Raw genomic sequence first — 18081 nt, 5'->3', positions numbered from 1 at the left:
GCTAAAAACTGAAAACTTTCAACCAATCGTTGAAAATCAAAGTTATGACGTTATGTTGCTATCAGAGCGCCATCTACTAACAAATAACGCCATCGCCACGTTACCTCACACTAATTTTACCCTTTTAAAGTCGTCTTTCCCCTTTAAAAATAGTAAATCGATCTATTAACTACCAACTTTATTTTTTTGACTCAAATACCGACATCTATTAACGGAAATTGGAAGTATTCAACAATATAAATTTTCCCAATTTCTAATTACTTGATATATATATAATTAATAAACAGACCATGTGTTTAGATTAGTAAAATTAAGATCAAAGAACTAATTAAAAACTATTTTGGTTTTTAAATAAAAATAATTTTTACTGTTTTAATTAAAGTTGTCCTTTTATCTTAATTTTATTACTTTTAAATATATTTAATATAATCTAATCTAATATATTTAGTCTAAAATGAGTAGCGTTTTATACTTTTAATTATTGAAATTACATAATATAAAAACAATGATATAAATGTAATACATAACATAGTAAATAATGTTATTAAGATTACTAACGTATTTATAAAAAAAAAGATTTATAAATATAATATTAATGAATACTGCTTCGAATTCCTTTAGAGAGATGGCGCTCTAGATCTAAAAACAAGATGTAATACTGACGCACAGCCTCCATCGTAACACCATAGAAATAGAAATGAAACTAGAAGCGCGATTAGATTGTGGTGAGATGTACGAGTTATAATTCTGCCACGAGAGTTTAATCGCCAGTATTCTTCGTGAGAGCACGCCATCTATTTAAAAAAAAATTGAAGTTTAATTTGTTTTAATAGATGGTGCACTCCTGCGTGGATTAGTAGCGATTCCACTCTCACTCCCGGAGTCACGGCAGCCTTCTAGCTTGCCCGTTTTCCTTGAGATTACCGGATAGCGCGGTGGTTCTAGTCTCATTTCTATTTCTATGGTTCTTCCTTGCGTAAATTAGTTCTTGCCACAGCGTTGAGATTATCCGAGTGCCATGTTGAGTCTGATCCAACTGGTTTTCATCGGAAATCCAAATACGAAATCTTATCAGTGACGTAGTTTCTCCCCAACTTCAATTAATTTTAACCTAGTAATTTAACTTTAATTCTGAGATTCAACGTATTGATTAGCTCTGAACGGATTTATCACGTAGTTTGGTTTGAGCAAATACGTTGCCCAAAATCGCCACCGCAGGGCGCTGGCGTCAGTCGCTCTATCTTAACTTAAATCCATTTTGATGGTATCGTCTCTTATTTGTTTGTCCAGGAACTGGAAAGTGTATTGTTTGATAATGAGAAATAACCATGTAGCAATTAGATTTCTATAAATGGATACCTTGGTCTGAAATAATATTCAGAAACGTGATAAGTTATTTTACCGGGTTGCCATACTTCAGGGAAAACAGGCAAAAGTCGGGGAATTTTAAAATGGGCCTATAAAGTCAGGGAATTTTAAAAATTTGTCAAAATTCAGGGAAAAGTCTGGGAATTTTAAAAATTTGTAAAAATTCAGGGAAAAGTCAGGGAATTTTAAAAATTTGTCAAAATTCAGGGAAAAGTCGGGGAATTTTAAAAATTTGTCAAAATTCAGGGAAAAGTCTGGGAATTTTAAAAATTTGTAAAAATTCAGGGAAAAGTCTGGGAATTTTAAAATTTTTTAAAAATTCAGGGAAAAATCAGGGAATTTTAAAAATTTGTCAAAATTCAGGGAAAAATCAGGGAATTTTAAAAATTTGTCAAAATTCAGGGAAAAGTCGGGGAATTTTAAAAATTTGTCAAAATTCAGGGAAAAGTCTGGGAATTTTAAAAATTTGTAAAAATTCAGGGAAAAGTCTGGGAATTTTAAAAAATTTTAAAAATTCAGGGAAAAATCAGGGAATTTTAAAAATTTGTCAAAATTCAGGGAAAAATCAGGGAATTTTAAAAATTTGTCAAAATTCAGGGAAAAGTCGGGGAATTTTAAAAATTTGTCAAAATTCAGGGAAAAATCAGGGAATTTTAAAAATTTGTCAAAATTCAGGGAAAAGTCAGGGAATTTTAAAAATTTGTAAAAATTCAGGGAAAATCTCTTAAAGTGGTCTGGGAATTTGAATCTGAATAGTTTCTCGCCAACCCTGTTTTATATCATAACGCTTAATTACCATACTTTTGAGAAGTGTATTGAAATATCGTTGGTAGATCAGTCAATCAAATCTTAGTTAAGGTTTAGCATCAAGAAATTAGTTTTGCACCTATTGGATAAATAAATTCTCAAGTCGCTATGGAGATACGTTCGATGGTCCCAAAAAGCAAGAACCTTTTCATTCAAGCGCTTTTCTTTAAATCGTTCTTTTCGTAACTCGCGTTTTGAGTCGAGACGATATCCGTCTAATCACGGGCTTGTTTTCGTTAAAGTTTTGGTGCTGGTGATAGTGGCGTATACGCGCAACCGTCGTCCAGACCAGAAGTACGGGCACGGCGACGTGGACGACGACGTCCGAGAGAACATCATCAGCTACGACGACGAAGGCGGCGGCGAGGACGACATGAACGCCTACGACATCACCCCTCTCCGGATACCCATTGACGCCGCTGGAACTCCGCTCGGAGCCAAACCTGGACCTGAAAAACCACCCTTCAAAGAACCACGCCAACGGCAATGTGAGTACGCGACCAGCCTGAAAGACCCCGTTTCAGTCGCTTGGATTTCCGCTTTTAATTCGTGAGAAATTGGACGTGAAACCAGTTTACCTTTTGGTTTTAGATTCATTTCTATCCTAATAACATCTGGTCTCTTTGAACTTAGGATCTACCCTTAAGGTTTTTCATTTAATCCTATCCAAATAATATATCGTCCCTTGGAATTTGGGATTTATCCTTAAGGTTGTTCTTTTAATCCTATCCAAATAATATATGCGCCTTGAACTTAGGATCTAGCCTTCGGGTAGCTAAGGGTCTAGCCTTCGGGTAGCTAAGGGTCTAGCCTTCGGGTAGCTAAGGGTCTAGCCTTCGGGTAGCTAAGGGTCTAGCCTTCGGGTAGCTAAGGGTCTAGCCTTCGGGTAGCTAAGGGTCTAGCCTTCGGGTAGCTAAGGGTCTAGCCTTCGGGTAGCTAAGGGTCTAGCCTTCGGGTAGCTAAGGGTCTAGCCTTCGGGTTTTTCATTTAACCCTATCCTAATAATGTCTGGTCCCTTTGAAGTTAAGATTGAATCAAAAACCGCAAGGATAGATCCTGTTAGGATCCTACATAACTAAGTATATAGGCCTACTTACGAGCATTGATGAGCGAGTGTATAATGGTACTCGCGTGTGTCGTCCATTGCAGTGGCACCAGGCGTCCAACCCGACGTGGGCGACTTCATTCGCGACCACTTGGACAAGGCCGACCATGACCCGAACGCGCCACCGTTCGACGACTTGCGCAACTACGCGTACGAAGGGTGTGGCAGCACTGCAGGCAGTCTAAGTTCTCTCGCTTCTGGCACGGATGACAACGAGCAAGACTTCGACTACCTGAACGGCTGGGGTCCCAGGTTCCAAAAATTAGCTGACATGTACGGTCAAGGGGAAAGCGAAGAGGACTAGTACGTAGACCAAAAAATTACTCCCGAACGCAACCACCAACCAAAAACGACCTCCTCAAACTCAACAACCCCCCTCCGGGATACGATTCCCTCCCCATTTATTGATCTCCTAAAAAAACACACCTGGTCAAAGAAAACATTTTTAGCCTCCGCACCGCATACATTCGGGTGAACGAAAGTAACAATCCGAACACTGTTGTCCGGCTGGCTGGCTGGTTGGTTTTCATTCTGTTTTTCGTGTTTCGCGAATATTTTCAACAGGGATTTAACGTCGCGTTTTTTCTATCTTGGGGGCAAATTAAAACCCCAGCTCATTCGATATATATAAATAAACATATATATATATATCTAAGTATCAAACACCACCACCAGTGGCGTCGCACATGGTCGATGTTTATCTCCATTCCACACACAGTTCGAACAATTTTTAAGTTGTGCATTTTTTTTATTAATTTTATTAAATCTACTTAGTTAAAAAATTTATTTTAAACAAAAAAAAACGATAAATTTTTTCTGGACCAAAAACAGCCAAATTTTACGAGATTGTAAAATTTTCAATTGGCAGCTTAACCGGGTAAAATTGTTTTTGTTTTTTTTTCGCGATGTTTAGTGTCGAAACTAATTGATAAATTGATGAGGCCGTGTTGGGACCTACAAATACGACAAAAAAAACATTTTTTTAATTATATACTGACTAAAGAAAAGTGTGCGTTAGGTTCAAGCGACTAAAAAATAGGAATTTTTTATTCGTGGATCCAATTTGTGCGTTATGGAAAAAATCGTCAAGAATATCGCATATAGTATAACAAAATATTCCCAATAAAAGTTTCTGTTATTTCAAAAAAAAAAACATTGGGAAGGAAACTTGAAAACATTTTAAAGAAGTTTTGAATGAAAAAGAAAAATAACGTATTTAATTCCTACTTAAGCGCCATCTTTCAAAGGTTTCACAGTGTGTTTTTTCCGTTCAAAACGCGTACACATTCCATTTCATTTTTGAAGAAAAGAAGTCGTTTTTAAAAAATAAGGCCTATCAAACCCGGTTTATTTTATCATTTTAGAATTTGTGCCAAGTTGTGGTCAAGCTGTTTTTTTAGTATAGGCTGCGAATGGTATATGAATAAGTACTTAAATTTAATTCATTGAATGATTGGTCACTTCCCAATTTTTGGAATATTAAAATACGCCCCCATCACGTAAAATATTTATAATAATCACTAAATGAAATTTTTCCCCAAGTTTTTTATTTGTTTTGTACAATTGTCATATAGTGACATATAAAGATAAAATACATATTCCAAAAATATTTTCATCATTTTGTGTTTTTTCATTTAAACTTCATTTTCTTTTAGTTTTCCTGTTAACCTAATTTAAGGAAAAAGCTTTGTTAGCCAATATTAATCCGACTTAATTGCTTTAGCACAACTGCGGGTAAATTTAACGGTAGTTAACTGTACATTGATATATTTAGTTAACTATACATTAACTAAAAAAACACTTAGTTAACTAATACAAAAATATATCGTAGTGCAATAGTATCCTTTCGTAAACCCACAAATTAATCAACATTTGACCTTATTAATTCTCATTTCACCCTATTTCCTTTTAATACTCTTTAACAATGAATTTTAATTAATTTAATTAAAATCCCCGTATCTTCCATTCCGTTTTTAACCAAGTTCCCGGAAAAAAAAAGTTAATTTTAACTGAAACGCTTTTAACAAAAAAATTCTGATTTTAAAAAAAATGAAATTATAAATATATGTATAAATATATTATCTGTAAATTTAAAACCATGAAAATTCAAAAAAAAAATCCAATTAAGAGCAAGCTATTCTAGAAATATAAAGTGATACGTGTCATACTGCCACAAATATGGGAGGAAAAAATGAAAACCATTATCGATTGCACCCCTATTAATGAAGATAAACAATTAGATAATAACGACATTTTTCATACAGTATGGTAGTAGCGGAAAACAATATTGAACAGTAGTTTAAAAAAATTATATTTAATCGCATTATTTCAGTTCGACAACGCTTGTAATTAATGAAATATGGAAAATCAGAAGCGCGTAATATTGTAATCGTATTTAAACATCCCCAAAATTTCAGTGTTTTTTCAAAGGCCGTCCCTATATTAATATTACGACAAAATATCCCATTTTTGACCCCCCCCCCCCCTATCAAATCTCAGGTCTTAGGGGCCTTTTAATTTCCAAAACAATAAAATGATTATTTATTAAATAAAAAAATCTCGCTTAAAATATGAAGACGGGATTTACAGGTAAATTACGCTCAAATATCACCTGCATTAATCGTATGTTAACTCAAATATTCCTACGTTTTAAGCGGGATTTTTAACTATCCAAATTTTGAATTCTTTTCTACGTACTATGGGGGAAAAAATCCAACAAAATTTTTCATAATCTTGTACTAATTGAAACGGAGCAAAACGAAAAGTGAAAAAAATATATACCAACAACAAAACGTTTTATTTAGTGTCAAAAAAATGATAAACAATTAAATGGGAGAATATTTAAAACCGACTAAAAATAAAATAATTCACGTGAAATTATAAAACAAACTGACGTAAAGCCTTTTTTATCTCACAACCTAAAGTGCCTAGACTAGTTGGTTGTTTATGGCTTACGAACCAAATTATAAAAAAAAAATAATAATTACCGATGAAAAAAATTAATTAAAACCCTCGAAAATTTTACCAAGTTTAAAATTTAGGAAAGTGCTAAATTCAACAAAAAAAACGGCAATGAGTGTTTAAAAAAAATTAACGGTAAAAAATCTCGAACAGCCTTGAAATACCTCCCGAAATGAAACACTTATTTCGCCAAACAATCTCAACCAACACGCGAAATTCTATAGTCGAAAACTCTCAATCGAAAACGTCTGTCTTTTAAAGGGTATGTTTTACAATAAATAAAATGGTATTCACATTCCCTTTAAATGAAAAAAATGATCGGTAATAACGTAATATTAACCGCGTTATTTTTAGTAAAATTCGTCCGTTATCTTAAATCTCCTTTTTTAGCGGACGAATTTTTAAACCTAATGGGTATTTTCTTTAAAAATACCTATTTCCCACCCTCCCCCCCCCTCCCGTTAGATAATTGCCAATTTAAAAAAATTAACGCGATAAATTACAAAATGTCGAAATAATTTCGTATACAACCTTTTTGACCAGTTTTAAACACAATGGTAGAGATTGTACGGTGATATTTGGGAATCAATTTGTCGTATTTCTCGACTTTCGTGATTTTTAATTATTCAAGAAGCGGTTGTTTAAAATGGATGACAAAGTGTCATTCGTCAATTTTCTTCGCAAATATTAAAAAAAAATTATATATAAAAAAAACATTTAGTCCAAGAAATGTCGAACTTAGAAAAACGTGAAATTATGATGAAAAACAAGAAACGTTGTCGAAAATAAATCATTTTGCGTAGAGCGTAGATATCGTACTGTAATTTTTTGTGCCACAAAAATGTCTTCAAAACGAGAAAAAAACCAAACCGTTTATTTACTAAAAATACATCAAAAACACCCTTAATTCATACAAAATGTATTGTCTAAAAAAAGTTTTCTTTTGCAAATAAAATACGTTGTATGTTTTATCTCTAAATGTTGTTTGTCTTCTTTATTTGTCTAAAGTTTTCATTCTACAAAGTGAACAGACTTCAAATATTTCCCATTTTTCCCTATACTTTCAATGCTTTCCTATAAATTCCTTTAATTTTACCAGTTTTAATTCATTTTACTGGTTGTACTTATTTTCATTTTCAATTTTATCTTGAATTTCCACCAAACAACAGTTGTCATAATACACAAGAATAATAACTTTGGTTTTTCCGTGTAGTATAATCCAAAAACCTTTCGTCGTCGTGTACCCATATGTATCCTATATTTTACTTAATTTGGTGTATTTTTATATTTTCCTCTATTTTTGCCTATGGTGTTTCCTATATTTTCCTTTATCTTACGTATTTTGTATACTATATTTTCTTATAATTCGCGTTAAAATTTCCTATAAATTTTTCGTTAAATTTCCTTGGTCACCCTGTAGTTCCTATATTTCCTATTTTTTCCTATAATTTAACGACCTTACTTTTTTCTCCTATAAATTCATTAAATTTCTTATAATATCCTTTATGTTAACTCAAGTCTGAAGAAATTAAATTTTACCCCTGGAAGTTTTTAAAGATGCTTATTTCCAACACTGTTCGCCGATAGTTTTCGACTAATTCTATCGGTTATCAACTTTATTTTGAAGGTTATACCAGGATGAGCAGACTTCCTATACACGTCGAAGAAATAGTAAGCAGGAACTGCAGTCCCATGAACGTTTTACCATTGTTGTAGTATAGTATTGTCCAATCGCTTTTCTCTGTTTCGTGTATCCTGGTGTACCCAAAATACTAAGGCAATGCTATATCCTTCGAAACACTTGATTGGCTAGTTCGGTATTTCTCCAATTGAAATATTTAAAATTTTGGTGCAGTGAAACGCGCGAAAACAAAATTACTTAAAACTAGTAAAACGTTTTAAATATTGACTGAAATTAAATTGATGTAGCTCTGCTTTTTTTAATATACAAATATTTTAGATCATATCTTTTGGTAGTTAAGCAATCGATTTTTTTTGGGTCTGTCGGTTTAATGCCTTCTTATAAATTCCTTTATTTTCACCTATTTTGCTATAAATTCACGGTCTTTGGAAAATGGAAGAAATTTTTGGTACGGGTCATAGAAAATCTATTTCTAACACTGCCACTTTCGAACCCAATCTTGAAATGAACGGGCTTTGTAATTCCGCCCGTGATCCAATAATGCAAGAACGCAGTGCACAAAAAAATCTCAATATTCTAGGTGATTCGAGTCAAAGTATACCGATATGCAATCATTACCGTATTATTTTTCCCATATTTTCCTATTTAGTGTCTTATATTTTCCTCAGGGCTCGTACACAACCTAGAAAAGTCAGGGGATATTAAAAGGTCAGGGAAAAGTCAGGGGATTTTAAGAGGTTTTCAAAAGGTCAGGGTAAAGTAAGAGGATTTTAAAATGAGCCCCAAAAAATGAGGCAAATAAATATTTGAAATAAAATATTTTTCAAGATTTTTACTTCAAACAATTCATTTATTCTACAAAAATGGTCAAAGAAAACCTGGAAAAGTCGGGGAATTTAATTCCGGAAATTTTGTACGAATCCTGTTCCTATAATTCGCCTATAAAATTCCAATTTTTCCTATAAATTTTTCAAAATCTTTCCCTGGTCACCCTGTTATACCCCCTTTATTGTATAATTAATTTTTTCCCCAATTTTCTTCCTATATTTTCCTTAATTTCACTGATATATTTCCCATAATTCCTTTAAAGGATTCCAAAATATTCTGTGGTCACCCTGCATTCTATAAAGTTACAAAGAATGTATTTAATTATAATTAGGGAGACATTTTTTAGCATTTCTCCAACAGTAAACCCGGGTTTTCATAGAAGCTTTTAGCGTGTACAAATTTGGCGTGAGCTAGAAAGTTCAAAATACACGCTAGCGATAGTAGCTTTTCAGTTTTCATCCGCGCTTGCATTTTGCGCTAGTTGCGTGCGAAACTAGATTGGGACTCGCTACAAGCGTCGATCAAATCCTACTAGATATTTTCACGCACAAGCGATAATTATCGTACACTTTGATAATTTAGAGCTAATTTTTAAGACGTACGATATTTTATTGCTATACAGGGTATTTCAAAAGGTTATGCAAAAATTTGAAGGAGTTGTAGGGGGTGAGTTGAGAAGTATGCCTGTTAAGTTAACATAGTGACGTCAAATTTTTCGTCAGCCACAGCGAGACGAAAATCTGCAGCGATAAGCATTCCAAGTAGAAGTATGGATTCCTTTAGGAAAATACAGGGTGTCTAAAATAGTTTATGCAAAAAATTTAAAGAGTTAGTCTGTTTTTTCCCCATTTTCCTACGATGAGTGAAAAGAGCGCCAGAGAGCTTCAAAGTGTGGCCTACTAGCCCCTGGAAGTAGGCTGCAACAAGCGCGAAACCAAGCAGCAGGGAAACGCGAACATTAAGGTTTGGGTTCGTGTGATAGCTAAAAAAGGACTTTGTAAACAAATCGAGGTAACCAGCGTAAAAAAAAGTAAACTTAAACCGTATTTAAAGTCCCCGCTGCTTGGTTTTGCGCTGGTTGCAGCCTACTTCCAGGGTCTAGTAGGTCACACTTTGAAGCTCTCTGGCGCTCTTTTAACTCATCGAAGAAAACAGGCATACTTCTCCACTCACCCCCTACAACTCCTGAAAATTTTTGCATAACCTTTTGAAACACCCTGTATAGTGCGCATTTTCGATATTTCAACTTAGGCGTACGATAATGTTTTTTAATTTGGCTGAAAACCAGTTAAAACCTTTAAACATAGATTTTCAATTGGTCGAACTTTAAGTGTTATTAAAAACTTTAATTTCACAAGTTTTACGTCAGTATTTCACAAAATTAAAATTTACCGCCAGTTTTCAGTCGTACGATAATATTTTCTGAAATCTTTAATTTTGGGGCACTGGTTAATTTGATTTTCAGGACCTGGCTACGCTGGGCCAATGGGAAACTATTTACAAATTATAATTTGTGGTATTACCGGGCAAGATTTATTGGTAATATTTACCAGTGCGAAATTGACAAAGAAAAAAAGTAAAATCAAATGAAAAACAGAAATAAATTGGTTCTCTACACTGACGCCATTTTCCAAGATGGCGTTCAAACATTTTTCTTAATATAAGAGATATAATTATTAAATTATTCTAACCGTTTGAATTACGTTTTTATCGACTCTCATTGTCCATGGGATATTATTTGCAAACGGCTCGATATAGCGGGCATTTTCCAAAATGGCGACCAAACAAATTTTAAATGGTAGGTATAAATGAACCGTTGGAATTGAATTGCAATCGGCAGCCGTTATCGAGTTAAAAATTTCCAAAGCATACCCAAGAAGGCGACCATTTTCCAAAATGGCGACGACGCACATTTGTTAGCGGTGGGGACTCTGCTTCAATTTTGGACTGACGAAATTGGCTTTATCTTAATTAATAAACTACCATTAAGTTATATCAAGTATTCTTATCTTGGTCCTTTAGAGTAGAAATAAAGCTTAGGCCTAAATTAAACATTTAGCGAATAGTAACAGACAAAATAAAGTGTAATTTCATTTGAATTAAGTAAAGGAGACCTAAAATATGTTAAACATTTTATGGTTAAGTGTAATTTCATTATATTAAGTTTCCTTTCGATAGGTGCAAGGTTTAAATAGTGGCTGACTATGTTGTGAATATTTATGAAGTGTAAATAGATTTCCTTTAAAATTTCCGTGAAGGTAATATTTGTTGACGGTACCAATACATATTAATGTTATTATTCAATGAAATTTGTTAATAAACTAGGCCCAAGGTAGATTAAATTTAAAGACTAAAGGATAATTTAATCTATGTAACTTTGAAAGGACAATTTACTTTTTCAGAGTACGTACAGTGTGTCAGAATTTATAGCCCGGTGTACCTAGTAACAGAGACCATACCACCGGAGGCCTATCATCATAGTGCCCTACGCCAGCGTCCATCTAGCCCGGACGGGTGACAAATCCAGCATGGGTAGCAGTACCCTACTACTGAATGTCGCACCTTTGACGCAAGCCACTCAACCCAGCAGAAGGTGCAGCAATGGGTGGACCAATCCCCACTTCGCACACAGCAGTGGGATTAAGAATGGATGCTGTAGCAACTCCAGCCGACACCCTACCTACACAGGTAAGGAGTCAAACCCTTTGGAGAGAGCTCCTAAAGGGGAACGACGAGCACACAACAGTCCAAGTAACCCGGCACAGCCGGCACCGGAGATCCCGGTGTAGTTCCAAAAGACCGGGAAACAGGACCGCCGTGCCCGCATATGGAGGCCCGCCGCCCCACAGCAGGCTACCGAACCCTCTCCCTTAGCCCGAGCCGAAGCTCAGTATCCAGCCCAAACCTGACCGAAGTCGGAGGTGGAGATAGGACCATTTAAAAAGAGCTAACATCTCCCAGTGCGCCACCGCCCTTATGGGTTACAAGAGCTGGACCCCGACTCCCCGGTAAAGCCACCAGTTATTGCACACTCCGACCTATTTAGGGCCTCAGAGTACGTACATAGCGCCACGTAGTGACCAACACGATAACTACACAAAGCGACTGTTTAGCAGACGCAAATCCTCTAGATTAGGCTAATTAGATTGGCCACCTAATTTGTGTAAATCGTTGGGAATTAAATAAACAGTATGAATTTTTGGATGCACAAATGTTTCAAACTGTCGTAAATACAACCAATGAAATTAGGTTATTCCATGGCGTCACTAACGCGCGAACTTTGAAATCTTCGACCCGTCATCTGCTTAGTATTTAATATTTATTATTGAAATAGCAGTTTAAGCTAAAATTGAAAATAGCCAAATGATAACGTCGTCAAAGAGCCATTGTAGAGTATTAAATTATATATCCCGTGTAAAAATATTGTTTTTAATTGCTGTAATTTACGTTATTAACCAATGTGCAAACAATCCAATCAACGCGAGGGGTACCTATAAGTACCGCCTTTTTAGGTTTCGACGCTAGTGACATCTATTGAAAAAAGAGCTACTTCACGTTGAGCCGCCACTTGCTTTAACCTTAGTCTCAACACTGCGAGCACCTCTAGTAAATAGAAACATTAGCCACCATCTTGGATTTATAACTACATTTTCATAATAGTCGAAAAACCCTAAACTCATATCAAAAAGGTGAATTCATTAATTTTAATTCTACCCAAAAAATTGCTGTATGATTTCTGTTCCATCGGTATAAGAAATGTTTTCAGTCGATTTGATTCTGTTCCACCGGTAACAAAAAAGTGTTTTCAGTACTGCAAAGTACTCTTCTTGCTGCCTAGGAGGATGAAAGTTAACCTGGAGTGGTATTTACCATACCTATAGCAAGGGGCCGTTGTTCGTATGTGTGGAACCGAAATCTGCTAGAGGCGCTCCGTGTCCGCCTTGGTTCATCCGATTGTAACGACTTCTAGCCGTAGCTCTAATTACTAAAAATTTAAAAAATAGCTTTTTTTATATCGCGAAATAGGCTTAGCTTGGTGAGGTGGGATTAACAAATCTTTCAACATTATAACGTATATCGTTAATAATGGTTAAGTCGGTGCCTACGTTATTTTTAAAATAACGTAGGCACTGGTTAAGTAACGGCAATTAGTTGACTATTTCCAACTTTCCTTGTTAATGCAAGTTGAAGTTATAGGTTACTAGGCCTTGGTGACGTGGGCAAAATATTAAACATACAAAATAAATCAAATTATTCTTACCCGCGTCTTTTTTATTAGATGCACAATTATAACTGTGCTCATTCAAAATTGCTGATATTGTATTCATTTTATCTTTCAAAATCTTTCTAATTATCTATAACTATAGAAATACACGACGTTCATCTTCAAAACCCTGCCTAGGACCTGCTTAGCTTATTTTAAGGTCACAGTTCATATTTTGCCGTTCAGAGATGGCAGCACATTACGATGAACCGGGCCAAAGCCGAGAGGCAGGTGCAGTACATAGTGCGCGCAAATTACCTCTCCAGGTTCACTTTCATTCCATAATTTATATATACAGTCGGCTGATTAGAATTATTTAAAGCCTGAATGTGCTCATTGATGTAGAGGTTAAAAAATCAGGCTTAAACAGTTCCTTGAAGAATACCAAAGTCGGGTTTCGATTGGTGCATTTAGTGTTAAGATATATACTACGATGCTAGTAACCATTTTGGTGAGACATGGAAGCAGAGCTATATTTGGGTAGTTGTTTGGGTCACTAGGACCACCTTTCTTAAAGACATGTCAGGAGCTATAAGGCTAGTACACCAATTAATGGAGATGGTGATCTTCCAGAAATTTAAATTCAAGGTCGTATATCAAGGTTAAGTCCTTTGCAGAAATATAACCTACGTCAAAATTTCAACCTAGTAGACCCGGTTTCCGAAAGAAGGACACCATTAATCTGACCAAAAATCCAGTTGTCTGCGGTTGTCCGGTTAATTTTCTTATTTACACTCAGAACTATACCACCATATTTGGTTTTTTTTAGCCTTAGCGTAATAAATTTTAAAATCATTGAACCAACTTAGCCTTAGCGTAATAAATTTTAAAATCATTGAACCAACTTAGCCTTAGCGTAATAAATTTTAAAATCATTGAACCAACTTATTGTTGGGGGGATTCAATAACCAAGTTTCAACGAGACCAAAACCATTATATGAGATTATAAAACTAAGAAAATCAGGTTTATCCATATTTGATCATAAGCCATTGACATTCTATAGTAGGTTGGGGGTTATTATGGATTTGTTTTGGGCTAGATATTTTGTGGTTTACTTCTTCAGGTTGTAGGCTATGCAAAGCAAAGATATTTCCGATTTCAAAGTGGCTTATGGTTTTTTCGAGGCAATGACTAAATGTTTCTTTTAGACTTCTTCAAAAATCTGATTATTTTTTGCCTTCAATGGCACTGGGTAAAAACTAGAAACCACTCTTTCCACGTTGAGTTTGTAAGTTATCTCCCTTCTGGTAAGAGGGCATTTTCCCCGAGCTCTTCGGTTTCCCCTTTTCATTAAAACTTCCTGAAATTAATGGTAATAGTTAGTGTAGAGAGCTGTTGGCTTGAAGGGCTTGCTACCACCCTCCTAAGCATTGTAACCCGGTTTTAAATATCTGGTTTGGATTTTAACCCCTATCAACTGATCTGATAATATTTGATATCTGATCTATCGCAACTATTTCTTCGGGTCAGGGTCACATAACGCCACTGATATCTTGGAATCGGAATTTGCATCGAAATAAATAATTTAATTTGGCATAGCTACGCAATTTATGACGAAATTCGTAAGTTTGGTTTTTGAGAAATAGAACCATGAATCTATACATTTCTGATTCAAGAAAACCAAAAAATACCAAGTAAAAAGCGCCAATGACGAGACTCCAACATATTCAGAACGAAATTAGAACGCTGACATATCTATCTTCACGCATGGCACCGTACCCAATATAACCAACTGGTTAATGACAATTTTAACCAATTATACGTTGCTTACATAACAATTTTTTTGTTATACGGCCTAGTGTCTATAGAAGAAGGCTTTTTAAAAAATGCAATATAACAAAAGCTTTTTTCGTGTGCATGCCTACAGAATTAAGAAACTCGGTCTTTCGGCTAAGATCAAAGTGTAGTACTTGTATATAGCGTATATACCTAATTATTAAATTAATAATAATTATGTGATAACTCTGTCTTGATTTTTTGAGTTGGAAAATTACCATTATAAATATTTTTTATTTAAATGCTATAAATATATTACGAAATACAACTTGTCACGTAAGCCCGACAGATATATGGCGTCGTCTTCCAGTTGTTAAATATCGAATTCCGAAGTGCGAACGGGAAAAGTAAAACGTCTAAATTGTTCCAGACGTTGTTGTTCAAACTTCTAAAGTGCTCTGCTTAACCTCTCAATTAGCCGCACTTTCGAGTGCTGCGAAAAGCAAAATACCAAAGAGAGAGAATATAGCTAATATGTGATTCCGATAGAAAAGTGCTTTCAATCGAGATAGGTTATCCGTTACTATTTCAAAATCAGATCATCAGAATCTGTAGCAGGTAGCCGTTTAATTATGGGATTTCCAAGGAAAAAAACCAGATCAGTTAACATATTCAGATAAGGCTAACAGATGTTATCTGATGATATAAGATATATAGTATATACTCACAAGGAGAGTACCCGAGGTGTTTATTGCCGATTTGGTTCAAAGTCTGGCGTAATGTAGACCTATAGGAGATATGAAATTTCCCAAAAGGAGACTTTGCACTAGCTATTCGATTTGCCATGGCAACCGAAAATGTTTTTGACCACTTAAAACAAATATAAGATTTTTTCCCAATTTTACTCAAACATTGTTACAATTTTACCTAAAAAATGTTTAAAATTTACCTCAAACCTTTTCCAATTTACCCAAATTTGATCTTTACCTAAATGTGGTCCAAATTACCCATTTCGTGATTTTAAATTTTTTTCAAAAATGTTCGTAGCTGGGACCCTGTGAAACCGAGAAAATCCCATGCTTTTTTAAACGGAGATTTTTGTGTGTTAAGTGGTCAAAAACATTTTCGGTTGCCATGGCAAATCGAATGGCTAGTGCAACGTCTCCTTTTGGGAAATTTCCTATCTCAGTATCTCATATAGGTCTACATTACACCCGACTTTGAACCAAATCGACAATAAACACCTCGGGTACTCTCCTTGTCAGTTGCAGGTTAAGAAAATCAAAATATCTAGTACATTTGGCGGAAAGATCATAGCACGAATTTTCGGTAAATCGGAAACGAGAATTTTTAATTGGACCGGTTTTCGGTTGAATTTCTAAGTATACCTGCGCACGTTTTGGAAAATACCGTCTATTGCGTTAAATTTCAAAGTGATTAATTAATTTATTGTCATAGATGCGATTTAAAAACAGTTGTAATAATTGATTTTTAGTACTACAATTAAGTAAGGTATACCTAAAAATTCAGTTTGTCGAGTCCAGGGTAAGTATAGAGCGGGTAATGCCGAGATTACCACGTTGACGTGAGGTTTGATGATTGTTTAGGAGCATAAATACGATATAATGAAGCTTAAAAATAATAATCTACATTAAATATTTATTAATCACTTTGAAATTTACGCAATTGAAATTTCTAAAATGGATTAATATAACACGCACAGGAACATTTCCAAATTCCACACAATATAGGCAAAATTCGAAATTCCCGACGACGATTTTCCGGAAATTCGTGCTAATATCTTTCCGCCAAATGTACTAGATATTTTTCCTGTCTTAACCTGCAACTGAGTATCTGTATAAAAATATTATGCATGATAAGCAGATAATCCTTTAAAGTTAAAAATGGTATGCACTAACTGTATACTTATTTGTATAAATAATAATTTTCCATTTCTCTCCCTTTTAGGGTTTAACCGGAGTAAAAAGAATTAAAGTAAAATTTTATTCACTTAAAGAAAATTGTAAATAAAGTAAAATTTTATTTGCATAAAGAAAATTATAAATAAACTGAAATTTTAAATGAATACTCTAATTATTGTCGGGACCTTTAACCAATTTACTATTAAAAGATGAATAAAACCAGTCAGGTCTTATCCCAAATTCCCTTTGAAATCTACGCGTAGTTTATTTTTAATTGTCCCGAATAAAAACGTTGAATAACGAAGCGCACGATTCCAAGAAATAATCCCACTCGACAGCGCTCAAAATCCATCAGCCGTTCTGAAAACCCTTCTCCAGTTTCTGATGAAATTGAATACTATTATTTAACGAAAACTGGGATCCTTTGTTGGACCAGCACCTTTTGAAATTAGAAAATGAAATGTGTTGTCGTGTCTAGCTATTATCGGATTTTGAAAAGCTTTTTTACTTAAAGAGGTTTAACGAAATTAAATAAAAAATGAATAAAAGTTATTATTCTTTTTTTACGTGTTCAATTGGGCTGGTCTAAATCTAATACATAATGAGCACAGATGATTACTCAATGAGTACCGATGATTACACATGATTACGATAAGTACACATTATTACGATGAGTACACATTATTACGATGAGTACAGAAAAATTACGATGAGTACACATTATTACGATGCGTACAGAAAAATTACGATGAGTACAGAGTGATTATGATGAGTACCGAATGATTAAGATGAGCACAGAAAAATTACGATGAGTACACATTATTACGATGAGTACAGAGTGATTATGATGAGTACCGAATGATTAAGATGAGCACAGAAAAATTACGATGAGTACAGAAAAATTACGATGAGTACAGAGTGATTATGATGAGTACCGAATGATTAAGATGAGTACAGAAAAAATACGATGAGTACAGAAAAATTACGATGAGTACAGAGTGATTACGACGAGTACAGAATGATTACGATGAGTACAGAAAAATTACGATGAGTACAGAGTGATTACGACGAGTACAGAGTGATTACGACGAGTACAGAATGATTACGACGAGTACAGAATGATTACGACGAGTACAGAATGATTACGACGAGTACAGAATGATTACGACGAGTACAGAATGATTACGACGAGTACAGAATAATTACGACGAGTACAGAATGATTACGACGAGAACAGAATGATTACGATGAATACAGAATAATTACGATGAGTACAGAATGATTACGACGAGTACAGAATTATTACGATGAGTACAGAGTGATTACGACGAGTACAGAGTGATTACGACGAGTACAGAATGATTACGACGAGTACAGAATGATTACGACGAGTACAGAATGATTACGACGAGTACAGAATGATTACGACGAGTACAGAATGATTACGACGAGTACAGAATAATTACG

The 18081-nt window shown here is 34.7% G+C and overlaps 1 protein-coding gene across 6 annotated transcripts in view; it reads left to right on the top strand.

Annotated features, from left to right (window-relative positions):
* The window catches only part of CadN (neural cadherin), a 148538-nt gene extending 143645 nt beyond the window's left edge, over window positions 1-4893 (top strand). For all 6 annotated transcript variants that reach the window (XM_090175892.1, XM_090175898.1, XM_090175893.1 and 3 more), the window contains exons 30-31: window positions 2418-2663; window positions 3325-4893. In XM_090175892.1, the coding sequence (XP_090032018.1) occupies window positions 2418-2663; window positions 3325-3584 (506 nt within the window). In that variant the 3' untranslated portion in view covers window positions 3585-4893. The remainder of the gene's footprint in view (window positions 1-2417; window positions 2664-3324) is intronic.
* Window positions 4894-18081: the final 13188 nt, after the last annotated feature.

The sequence above is a fragment of the Leiobunum rupestre genome, chromosome 5, assembly GCF_980474605.1.
Source record: "Leiobunum rupestre chromosome 5, qqLeiRupe1.1.hap1, whole genome shotgun sequence".
Classification (NCBI taxonomy): Eukaryota; Metazoa; Arthropoda; class Arachnida; order Opiliones; family Sclerosomatidae; genus Leiobunum; species Leiobunum rupestre.
Note: the sequence above shows the minus strand (reverse complement) of the source record. Positions and strands in the feature narration are given on the sequence as shown.